At 36.6% G+C, this 13,506-nt stretch overlaps 1 protein-coding gene across 1 annotated transcript; it reads left to right on the top strand.

The window, feature by feature from the left end:
* The first annotated feature begins 4,224 nt into the window (after positions 1–4,224).
* Positions 4,225–7,882, top strand: LOC142532604 (oligopeptide transporter 3-like). The gene is made up of 6 exons (XM_075638922.1): positions 4,225–4,798; positions 5,042–5,139; positions 5,623–6,192; positions 6,459–6,714; positions 6,801–6,983; positions 7,063–7,882. The coding sequence occupies exons 1-6, from the start codon at positions 4,301–4,303 to the stop codon at positions 7,678–7,680; spliced, it is 2,223 nt and encodes a 740-aa protein (XP_075495037.1). The 5' UTR covers positions 4,225–4,300; the 3' UTR covers positions 7,681–7,882.
* The last annotated feature ends 5,624 nt before the right edge of the window (positions 7,883–13,506 follow it).

Raw genomic sequence — 13,506 nt, 5'->3', positions numbered from 1 at the left:
TTGGTCGATATAGGAATACCAACGTCTGGAAACCGGGATCCCTAGACTAGGATTGAGTCTAGTCTGAGTCGTGGAGTCACGAGTATGATTGATAGTTTGACGTTATTTATGTTTTAGACTTTGATATATATATCTTATAATTGCTGCATGCTTTATATTGATTATATGATTGCATGTTCGTTGATTTATACTGGGATTATATTCTCACCGGAATTATCCGGCTGTTGTCGTGTTTGTATGTGTGCATGACAACATGTGGGACAGGATCAGGGTCGAGGAGATGACGAGAGATCATGTTTAGAGTGGAGACCACGGACTTTGATGTTGCTGTAGATAGGGTTTGAACACTTGATAGCTAGTTGTTGGACCTTAGTTGTATTGAATATATGCGGTACAGGACTTGTACCTTATTTTATACTGATATGTATACTTGTATGATTTCCATTACGTTCCGCATTTTTTAAAAAAAATAATAAAATAAAAATTTAGACCCTGTTTATTTTAATTGATTAAATTATCCTAATGATGATTAAGAGTATGATTAGCGTCCGGGTCCCCACAATGTGTTTAAGAATTAATAAAATATCTCAAGTAACAAAAATTTAAAATAATCATTTTTGTGGAATTTATGGTTTTGTTTTATATTTTCTTTCGGTGAACAAATAAATAACATAAGGAATCCAAACACAACATTATCAATACAAATAACATATAACACCAAAACATGTAATGCTATGTTAAAAAACTCATCTCATTGCAAGAACAAAAAATGATCAAATGAAGCATATTATTTAGTAATATTTATTTAGCAGCATATATAAAAAATAGAATAAATAGCTTAAAAACAATGTTTGGAATAACTTACATACAAACATTTCTCTCAATCATGTATCTCTATTGACACATAAAGAGTTTGAAAATATCTTTATTCTAAATTCATGAAAAATGACTTAAAGAACCCCATGAGCATGACAAATATAAAACAAATGAAAGGGTAAAAAAGAAAACTCACAAATAAAAGTTAAGTACTCTATTAATTAGCATATTAAACTAACATAAGAAATTACTTAAAAAACCAAAGGAACATGACAAATTATAAAGTAAATAAAAGGGTAAAAAGATAAGCTCACAATTCAAACTCATATATTTATAATAGTATTAGATTAGATTAGATATTAGATTTGACTCATAAGATAAGACGATGAATGATGACAAATCAATATATATGGAAATCACGACGATATACAACATTAATAATTTATAATATTTGAGTCGAACGCGTCAGTTTGTATCACATTCGTAATAGCAAACGATTATGTTAGTAATTATGAAGAGCTAGTAGACCCTTGCACAATATAATTTTGGCATTCTTAGGTATACTGATGATCAGCTTAATTCTGATTGGAACACACCAACTAAAACGTTGGGTTCACATGCACTTGTCGAGTAGTCAGTGAAGTCAAATTCCGGACAGATTCACTTTGATCAACTGGTCTGGTTTTTGGGTCTTCTGTCTCACCGTATGTTCTGTCATCTTTGAAAACGCCATGTTACAAAATTAGTAGGTAATGTTTGTTTTTACAGGTGTTTTGATATTTTAGCAACAAATTATAATCATATGTGTCCTAAAATGAGGTGATTAAAAATTTATTCTATGAGGATAATAAGTTGAAGTATATGAATAAATTAATTATTTTTAACTTCGATTATTGTAGAATTCTAGTCAAACACGGGATAAAATAGAAATATAGAATAAAATTATTAGGACGAACACACTCTCCTCTCACCCCGCTGCTCCACCAATAGGGGTGAACATTCGGTTGGTTCGGAATCGAACCGAAATATTTATTCATAACTGAACCGACCCAATTAATTTTCATAACCTATGAAAATCGAACTGAATTAAAATCGGTTAATTCGGTCGGTAACCAAACTAACCGATTAGCTTTAAAAAAAATTTGATTTAACTTTAATTATATATGTAATTTTTCTTGAACACTACAGTCTACACAAATGCATAAAAATATAAAATCACACACATCACAAATGTATAAGTTTTGTTTGAATACAATCAATACATGTTTTTTATAACATAACATAACATGAGCATACATCATCTCGACTGTTGATGAGAGATGGGTGGACGGTGGATGAAGTCAAGAGTGGAGAATAGAGAAGTGAGAACGAGAAAACCAAGATATTTAGAATTAGATTAGAATTAGAGTTGATTTTAAATGAACATACTTATGGCACGTGCTCGTCGTTAATTTGTTAACGGTCCCGTCTATGTTGTTGTCCTCAGGTGACGGCGTCAATGGGTCCGTCAGTGCACCCGGACACACGTGTCGGGTCAAACGTGGGTCCTACATGGGTTGCTACATGCGACTGCGGTCCAAAAGCGTGTCAGGTTCTGACAACTCGTGGCACTCACACGCCCCAAAAGTAGTTCCCCTTAGTCCAACGTATTTTCACTTTTTTCTTCCCATGTAAATAATTGCGTTAGTGGTCTATTAACGTTTGGTGAAGTAAAATGATATTCAAATATTATTACTGATTTATGGTTTTTTTTTAAGGAACAGTGACAAATCAGATCGCATAATCAAAGAAAAAAATTCAATACACATGGATTGAACTTTAATTTAATCAAGGTCCAAAATTATTAAAACATCGTTTTTAGGTTCTTCAATCTTCGATTCCACAATGACATTGGTTATCAAATCGAATCGAATCGAGTCGAATCTATTATTTTCTCCATTCACAAGATTTGAATCCCAAACGCTTGTTTAGCAGGACAATAGACTTTCAAAATTCACTTTGAGTTTAAGATATAACAATAGAGTATAACATAATATTAATATGAATCACTCCGTCTTGATTTCTGAGCCATGCAAAGTATTGATTACATCTTGTTTTATATTGGTGATTAGTATGGGTTATCCTAACGGTAAGTTGGGGGAGCGAACAAATAGGTTATGTTTGGTTTGTTATTAAAATAAAATAACTTTTTTTTTATATATAGATAAGTAAATACTTCACCTAAATTCGTATTATGAAATATTCATGTTTATCGGGTCACCGATTTCGGTTCCTGATTCCAGACCTGTTTCGGTTCCGATTTCTATACATGAAACCGATCTGATATAGGTCCAAAACTCAGTGGTTCCAGGCCGGTTCCAACAGTTGCCCTTTCCTAAGGATAAACCACTCCAAACTGTTATCCTTAGAGGTTTGTGCTGATTTTGATTCCCAAAATCCGGATCTAAACAGACTTAATAGGACGGTTCCGGGTTAAGCATGCCTACTAATATAAAATTAACATGTATCTGATTATTTTTTCCCTAAAACACACAAACTATTAATCCAAATATCGCCTTGTTATCTTCAATAAATGAAAATGATTATTGGATTATTCTATATTATACTTGAACTATTTATTATTTATGATGTGATAAATGTTAGATTTTAGATCATCATTATATATGTCAACTTAAAAAAACGTAAGAGACGAAAATGATATAATAATATTGAAATAAAAAGAAAAATACTTGAAGGCAAATGGAATCAATGGTAAGAGACTTCTTTGCATAGACTAACCAATGATTATTCATGATGTGATGTTAATCTAGAAATGCATTAAGCATATTCCCACCGAACGACAAATTGATGAACCAAATTAGTTCCGTATTCGATATTAAGCTATCTATTTTAGTAATTTGATTATAAATAATCTGTTAATTCGATTAAGGTGATTAAATTTTCGTGTTTGTTTTCAAAATTATACAAATAAAAGAAATTAAATTATGTGTTTTCAAAAACATATATATATATATATATATATTGTCTCACTCACCGTGTTCACCTTCATGTTTACCTATGCGATGTCACTTATACATCAAATAGATGATTGCTATCTCATAAGTTGACACGATCATAATAAAAAAGTTATAAAATTTGAAAATATCATATTTTTCGAATTAAACAATACAACACAATAGTAAAGTATTTTATTGGATATAAGGAAAGTTTATTTAAAATAATAGTGATGCTAAACTTTTGAAAAGAAGTAAATTTATAATTTTAAAGAATTGAACATAAAATGAGATGTTCACGTTTATTTTTATTTTCGGGGAATAAAACTAGAAAAACAAAAACGTGACCAAACAAGGCGCAAGCATTTCACCAATAATGTCACTTTCTAATTCACCTCTTCTTCTTCCACACTCTCTATATATACATATACATGTGAGCAGAGTAATCTATTATTACTTCCAAGTTTAAGCTCTCACCAACAGTAGCATTAATGTTTTCCAACTCCGCCACCGCCAAACCTGCCGCCAACGGTGAGGAGGCGGCCGAAGAGAGATGCTCCGTGGAGGAGGTGGCGCTGGTGGTGCCGGAGACCGACGACCCCACGCTCCCCGTCATGACATTCCGTGCATGGGTCCTGGGGATAACCTTGTGCACGATCTTGATTTTCTTCAACACATTCTTCATATACAGGACGCAACCCTTGACTATCTCCGCTATACTCATGCAAATAATGGCGCTGCCCCTCGGCAAATTCATGGCGGCGACGCTGCCGAAGAGAAATTTCACGGTGTTCGGGAGGTGGAGATTCAGTCTTAACCCGGGGCCATTTAATATAAAGGAGCACGTGATCATCACGGTTATGGCCAATTGCGGGGTGTCGTATGGCGGCGGCGATGCGTACTCCATTGGTGCCATAACTGTGATGAAAACTTACTATAAGCAGAGCTTGAGTTTTATATGCGCTCTTTTAATTGTCTTGACAACTCAGGTGCGCTTGAAATGTTTTTCTCTACCTGTGGCTCCAATCTTGTTCTTAATGTCTGTTTCTTCTCATTCTTGTAAACTTTGAGGAAAAATCATAAACAAGATAGAAGAAAATTGGTCTAAATCTCTGTCATTGTGTGGTAAGAGATCACCGATAACGCTTCGGTGTTCTTTTTTATGGCTCGAACCCAAGATCTTTGAGTCCTGGTCAAGCTTCGCAGTTTACCCTGTAATCTGTTGTTCGCAGATAGTGGGATATGGATGGGCTGGAATGTTGAGAAAATACTTGGTGGATCCAGTTGAGATGTGGTGGCCATCGAATCTTGCTCAAGTTTCTCTCTTTAGGTTTGCTTTTTTTTATTTTGATCTCTTTGGATAATAAAGTGTCTCATTGTGATGATTTAATGCTGCTATTTGAAACGCGATGCATTCACATAAAATGATTCAAACTTTATTTGCAACTTTTCTTGATCAAAATTTTTGTGGATCATCTCGAGAATTAGGCATATGAAATTTATAGTTTTAGAAAAACTAGATATAAAATTTTAATTAGAGGCCTGATCAACACCTCATCCAACTGTAGAACGATGCTGAGCTTTACCTTTATAAAACCACTGAACCAAGCTGGTTCAATGGACGATATTCCCCTTGAAAAGTTATGATCAAGGAGTGGAAAATCAGTTCCAAATTCTTCGACTGTTCCATTCCAAAACTAAAGATTACAGTGAAGGTTACTCATCAATTAGTAGTACACTTTTTACATGGTAATCCACATAGAATCAAATACTAATTATGCTGAAAATTGTGTTGTCACGTAACCTTTTGCAGGGCACTTCACGAAAAGGAACCCAAGTCAACAGACATGACAAGAATGAAATTTTTCCTCATATTCATGGCTGCCAGTTTTGCCTATTACTTATTCCCTGGATACCTATTCCAAATTTTAACCTTTTTCTCATGGGTATGTTGGGTGTGGCCTCATAGTATCACAGCCCAGCAAATCGGTTCGGGATACCACGGTCTCGGTGTTGGTGCTTTCACCCTCGATTGGGCCGGCATTTCTGCTTACCATGGCAGCCCTTTGGTGACACCCTTTTATTCGATTCTGAATGTTATGGCTGGATTCGTCATGTTTATATACATCATCGTCCCTGTATGCTACTGGAAGTTCAATACTTTCGATGCTCGGAAATTTCCCATCTTCTCAAACCAGCTATTTACTTCTAGTGGACAGAAATATGATACTACCAAGATTTTAACCCCACAATATGAGCTTAATGCTGCTGCTTATGGTAGCTATAGCAAACTCTACCTTAGCCCGCTTTTTGCTCTCTCCATTGGATCAGGGTTCGCAAGGTTTACAGCAACTCTCACTCATGTGGCCTTGTTTCATGGCAGGTAATTAGCTACTTCGGAAATTTAATACGATCAAGTTCAGATATGAAAGGATTTTGTTAAAAAAACGTAGAAACAGTTTTAAGATTAAAAATATGGTACTGTAAAAATATGTTTATTTTTTTGAGAAAGAAGGCAAGCAAAAACGTAAAAATCATATTTTCTGGCTTTTTGTACTTATGTTTTCCTTAAGCGCTTTCTAAAAATCCCAAAGAACTTCATATCATTCGAAATTTATTGGACTGCCATTCATGATATATATTGTGCAGTGATATATGGAGGCAGAGCAAATCTGCCGTAACGAACATTAAACTAGATGTACATTCGAGATTGATGAAAAGATACAAGCAAGTTCCTCAATGGTGGTACCTGGTTTTATTACTCGTAAGCATGGGGTTGTCCCTGATGATGTCCTTTGTTTGGAAAGATGACGTGCAGCTTCCATGGTGGGGACTGATATTTGCATTCTGTTTGGCTTGGGTCGTAACTCTTCCGATTGGAGTCATTCAAGCCACTACCAACCAGGTAATAAACGACTTGTTTTGCCTTATATATCGTAACCTTGGTTTTGAAGGAAACTGAGTTCATATTCTTGGTGAAAAACCATGCAGCAACCAGGATATGACATAATTGCGCAGTTCATAATTGGCTTCATACTCCCAGGAAAACCAATTGCGAACCTGCTTTTCAAGATTTACGGGAGAATAAGCACAATACATGCTCTGTCTTTCCTAGCCGATCTCAAACTCGGCCACTACATGAAAATCCCTCCTCGATGCATGTATACAGCTCAGGTTTACACACAAGAACTCGTTTCACTTCTCGAATTCGATATAATTTGTTTCTTTCATAACACATTTTCCTCTTTCCCAGCTGGTAGGAACTCTAGTTTCTGGTGTAGTGAACCTTGGAATCGCGTGGTGGATGATGGAAAGCATCGAGAACATATGTGATGTCGAGGCTTTACATCCCGAGAGTCCCTGGACGTGTCCCAAATTTCGAGTCACATTTGATGCATCAGTCATTTGGGGTCTAATAGGACCCGAAAGACTCTTTGGAGTGGGAGGAATGTACCGAAACTTGGTCTGGCTATTCCTCATAGGAGCCCTGTTGCCACTTCCTGTTTGGATACTGAGCAGAATTTTCCCAGAAAAGAAATGGATTCCCTTGATCAACATACCTGTTATATCTTACGGGTTCGCTGGAATGCCACCAGCAACTCCGACGAATATAGCTAGCTGGATCATGACCGGAACCATATTCAACTACTTTGTGTTCAAGTACAGAAAAGACTGGTGGCAGAAGTATAATTACGTGTTATCTGCTGCATTGGATGCTGGAACAGCATTCATGGGTGTTCTGTTGTTTTTTGCCCTTCAGAATGAGGGAAAGATAGTGAAATGGTGGGGATCCAGTCCAGATCATTGCCCTTTGGCTACATGTCCCACTGCACCAGGAATCGTGGTTAAAGGGTGCCCGGTTTTCAGATAAAAAAAAAAAAGACGTGTTTAGAGGACAAGGCTTTTTCAAAGACAGCCTCGCCTCCGCTCTTAAAATATACCAGGTTGTTAGTCATCTGCCACCGGCACGGCATGTATTTGGTGTGAAAGATGAAGGAGATGCTAAAACTTCTTGTATAAAAGCTTGACTCAGTCTTATCATTCAAGTTAACTACCGCAAATTTAGAAAAAATTTGTAATTTTAGTAATGTAAGTTAATATATTTTGAATTTTAATCATGTAATTTTTCAAAAAGTTTGATTTTTAACTTTAAAAAGTTTAATTTTCATCGGATAAGTTAAATTAACTGCCCTAAACAAGGAAAAAGCACTCTTGGCTGAAAATAAAAGTCCCTGACCTGGTGCTGTCTTTAAATACCGTAAAATTCTTACTGTTGCCTCCATGTGAGAGACCTTAGGATGATTCATAAATTGGCTCTGTGTTTGCATTGCAAAACAAATATCTGCCTAGTCACATTGAGATATATGAGCCTACCAATCAATCTACGAAATGCCCCTGGATCGTTGGAATTTTCTTTCCCTGCACTCCCCTCGTATTCTTTTGTTGTAAACTTGACATTCTGCTCCATTGGTGTTTCATACACTTCAACACCAGATAATCCCATGTCCGATATTAATTCCGATATTAATTCAAGTGTGTATATCCTTTGGTTCAAGCATATTCCACGGCTTGATCTTGCTATTTCTATCCCCAAAAAATATCTCAAGGTTCCCAAGTCTTCGATCTTAATATATTAGTGCAGATGCTACTACTGGGCCTTGATCATTGACCGAGGACTAGTAGTCCCACTTTGTATAATTTCAAGTGTTGAAAAGTAACTTAGGTTTTATGTCTCTTGGGCTTAGAATAAGGTGTCGGGCCTCATACCTCTCGGGCTTAAAATAAGGTGTCCAAGTCTCATATCTCCCGAGCTTAGATAAAGTGTCGGAGCATCATGTCTCACAGGATTAGATAAAATGTCAGAGTCTCATCCCTCCCGAGCTTAAAGTAAGGTGTCAGGACTTCATGTTTCCCGGGCTTAAATAAAGTGTCGGGGCCTCATATCTCCTGAACTTAGAATAAGGTGTCGAGATCTCATGTCACCTGGGATTAGATAAAGTGTCGGAGCCTCATCAATAATGGACTTAGAATAAGGTGTCAGGGCCTCATACCTTCCGAACTTATAATAAGGTGTCGGGGCCTTACGTCTCTAGGACTCAGATTAAGTGTCAGAGCCTCATTTTACAGGGGATTAGATAAAGTTTTGGGGCCTCATCCCTCCCAGGCTTAGATAAAGAGTTGGGACCTCATATCTCTTCGGGCTTATATAAAATGACAGGGCTTCATACCTCCTGGGCTTAGAATAAGGTGTCGAGACCTCATACCTCCTGGACTTAGAATAATGTGTCTTGACCTCATATCTCTCGGACTTAGAATAAGGTGCCGGGGCCCCATGTCTCCCTGACTTAGATAAAGTGTCGGTGCCTAATGTCTCCTGAGGTTATATAAAGTGTCGGGGCCTCATCTCTCGAGCTTAAAATAAGATGTCGAGGCCTTATATATCTCCGGGCTTGGATAAATTGTCGAAGCCTCATGTCTCTCGGGCTTAGAATAAGGTGTCCGAGCCTCATACCTTCTCGGTCTTATAATAAAGTGTCGGAGCCTCATGTCTCTCAGGCTTAGATAAAATGTCAGAGCCTCATGTCTCTCGGGATTAGATAAAGTGTTGGGGCCTCATCCTTTCCAAGCTTAGATAAATGAATTCCACTCATATTTAAAGTGATAAAATGAATTTTCATTGATAATCAAATATTGAATACAAGAACTAAGCATAATTTTTTTGAAATGAAAATCATAGTGAGACGTCATGCATCCCGAGATCTTCACCTTCCCCTTTAACCATTATTTTATTTATTTAATTAACTTATTATTTACTTAATTTTAGACCCTTCTAGAATATTTCATGATCCAACCTCGCCACCCGATGACCCTCAATTGAGTCGTAAATGGCTCAAAGTGCATACTAGTGCGCAGAGCTTTCACTTTGTCCCTGGATTAAAAGACTAATGGTGTATAACCATAACCACAGACTATTCCTCTCGATAAATGAGAATAACTTGGACAGTCTGAGGGAAAGTTGTTTACCGCATCATCATGTGATCATCCATATGTATGAATGAATATCTTCATGCATTTACTAATGAAACATGACATTTTCATCACATATGCTAGTCTCGAGTTCAAGCGATCTTTATCCTTATTTTAGACGGTTGAATCGACTAGAAACATGTTTAGAATATATGATGCACTTTCTAATGAGTTTAATGATTTTATGTTATGAGACATATTTCATGGTACCTATTATATATTTAAGGATTTCATCTATGAGACTTACATGGGTATACACAGGTATACATATAAAATATACAACATAATTGGATAAAACAATAAAATATTATTAAAATAAATATTGTTTTACATCAAAGTTAGTAAAGCTCAATCCACAAGTTGTATCGTTAGACACCTGCTCTAATAGTTGCTTGGGTGGATTGGGTGAGTGGGGTGAATAATCTACCGAGCGGAGAGGTGTAATGACGATGTCCGGGTACGTCCTTGGACTCAGAGAAGAAGGGATGACCAAAACAAGACTAGATTCCAAGTTGCTCCAGAGAAATTGAATAGATCCCGAATAGAAGTTAACCACAGTTCAGGTCACCCAACCATGGTTCATCTCCCTCGACTAGGGTTTAGCTCACCCGACCAGGGTTCATCTTCTCCGACTAGGGTTAATCTACTTAATTATCATCAAAGACCTTTTCAGATAGGGTTTCTTCCCACTTTGACCAACCACAAAGAGATGGGCCCACCAGTATGGGTCACCGTGCCTCGAAATCATTAGCATGTCAATTAGTGCTTATGAAAAGACCAGAACAATATGGGTCGCCATGCCTATTGACAAAGGACAGGGCATTGGCAGTTGTTAGAGGTAAGACATAAACAACCATCAGTGGACAAGGCATGGGCAAATGTCTAATCAAGAAGAGTGTCCACGCGTCATAATCTAGATAATCTTCTCTCGTATAAATAATTTAGTTTGTTCATTCATTTGATACACAAGATAATTCATTCTACTGTATTAAATAAATTCTCTCTCTACTTAGTGAACCCTGTACTAACTTGAATGTATGTAGATTGTCTAACCCGAGCTCATCCTACTCGGTCAAGGGTACTCACATGCCAGAACAGGTTATCTGGGCTCATCCCATCAGGTCAGATCAGAGTAGACTATGCCACTTGGGTTCATCCCATCAGGTCAGGTCAGGTCAGGCCACTTGGGCATCATCATTACACATCTCTACTTGGTAGATTGTCTACTCAGCTCATCCAATCTACCTGAGCAGCAACAATCGTAAATCTAAACATTAACCTATCATGATGATACATTACTATGTTGAACTTTCAGCTAAATATTTAAATCAACTGCAATTCGAGCTGAGTTTAGTGTTTGATGGGCTTAGCCCATTTAAAGTTTGGCTAATCAATAATAAATTTTTTTATTAATATTGAAGATAAATTCGATGTTTTCTTGGCCAGAAAAATTATATAGTTTCAGCTTATATTAGATAAAGTTTGTTTAGATGAGCATCTTTATCCGAAACCCAAAAATAAATTTAAATGAATCGATAAGATGTGTACGAAATAATTGACATTTATTACCATGGACAAAGTCACTAAAAATTATCATTAACATCAACGATAAGTGTGAAAAATCGGGGATACTTCATGTTTACACGAGGAAAACAATTATCAAAATTTAATCATAAAAAAATTACTGTGTTAACCATTTACTAAATTGATTACAGAAATTATTTAAAAAATGGCACGTCTCACATCAAAACTCATGATCCTCAATTGTTCGTTCCTAACTATTTAATTCTTTACCTTTCAATCTGGCCAACTTGGCCATAATCATCAATTCTCGGGGCAACACAGATCCATATCGCGTTGTAAATCAAAATGAGGGACTCACTAATTTTATTATTTTATGCATGAAAATAAAAATAAAAATCCAAAATTAATCAAACCAAAAACTTCACTACAAACTCAACCCAGACATAAAACTCTACTAAAGAATTCACCACAAAACTTCGTCCCAAATATGTAAAACTCGAGCCAAATATAAAAACATCAACTCAAACATGAAAACTGGACCAAATATAAACAACTCGACCCAAATATGGGAAAATCGATTCATCTATAATATTTATATAATTATTTACGTAAATATTCAATCAAACAGGATATATTGTAGTGATAATATTTATGTTGTGCAAAAACATTCTGGTGTTCCAATCTAGATGGAATCAAAATGTGATATTATTATTTTATTTTAGTCAAGTCGCGTGAGAATTGGAGTCTATCTAAAAGGGCGTTCGGATAGAGAATATCTATATGGAATGTGTAGACATGCGCAAGCTGCTGCGTACATACAGCATTGCCACAAGCACTAACCAAGATCAGGTGATGGATCGTGTAATTGGTTTGGTTCAAGAAATTTGACAAGATTGATACAGCTAAGGTAATAAGCAATGCTTTCTTTCTTGTGCTGCTGTTGTTTTCCTCTGAGGATTATATATCCAACTGGTAGTGCCCTTTCCTCAACATGACATGCCGAATCTAAATTTTGTGACAGCGTGTTTTGAACGAAAAGACAATCAGTAACATACTCTTGATATCACACTTCACAGGTCGCAAAAACGGCTGATTTTCGAAAGGATTTGAGCCTTGACAGAACTTGTTATGGCATTTGAGGAAGAATTCTCTGTTGAAATACCTGATGCAGAAGCACATAAGCTTAAATGCTGTGCTGATGTAGCGAAATATATCACCTCTGGCCCCGTGAGAAAGTTTCAGACAGTTCTTAGTTGTACGCACGAGGTTTAAATAATATAGTTAATGGTACTAATGCCTCGTATATGCAAGCATTCCAAGCATGTGTGTTTCTATGTATCTTATATGTTAAAATTTTTCTCAAAAATCATGTTTATACACATTTATAAACATGATAAACAATATACGGAAGCAGATCGAGCATTACCTCCGGCCATCGAATAATTTGTAAGTTTTATGTTTTACTCCGATTGAAACCTTCTAAGCACTCCAACACTCTCTGTAAATTGTGTATTTTGTTCTTATGAGGTGTGTACTTAGAGACCTCAATCGCTGCTATTTATAGGCATTTCTTATACTGATACCCCATGAATAGGTCCATCAAGATCAGGCCCAAACCGGATTTTGGATCCCGACCCATCCTTTTCCAAGATAGAAGGCCCGTAATAGGCCCAGGTACTCTCCTATAAATATCAGGTTAGAGTTTCTAATTCATGGATCGTTCACTATATTGACTTTCGACAGCACCCTTAGCTGCTCTCTCATTATATTCTCAGTCTCTGACTTGAGCGTTGGAGGGGCTACGCCGGGACACCCTCCCGGGCCTCTTCTAACGGTCTTCTTAGTGATTTCAGTCTCATGACAAATTCGAAGCCTGCGTCTGGACTAGTGTCACTTGCTAGAATCGGACGTTAAATTTTCACATACCATCAATGAATGATTGCAGGAGCTTGATTGTCAAAACAAGATGTGCATGCGCGTCTCAATTTTCTAAAGTTGAGGCTACTTATACCATTTGTAAAAAATGTAGGCTATGACTGTCGTCATTTCCTACACGTCTTTCTTTCTTTTGATAGATATTTGCCATTTTTTCTTACATTCTCCTACTTGGCTCATATCTCATCTTTCATGGGAGAAAACAAAATAC

Source organism: Primulina tabacum, chromosome 2 (assembly GCF_025594145.1).
Source record: "Primulina tabacum isolate GXHZ01 chromosome 2, ASM2559414v2, whole genome shotgun sequence".
NCBI classification, from domain to species: Eukaryota; Viridiplantae; Streptophyta; class Magnoliopsida; order Lamiales; family Gesneriaceae; genus Primulina; species Primulina tabacum.
The sequence above is the reverse complement of the archived record's forward strand: the minus strand, read 5'-3'. Positions and strand labels throughout refer to the sequence as shown.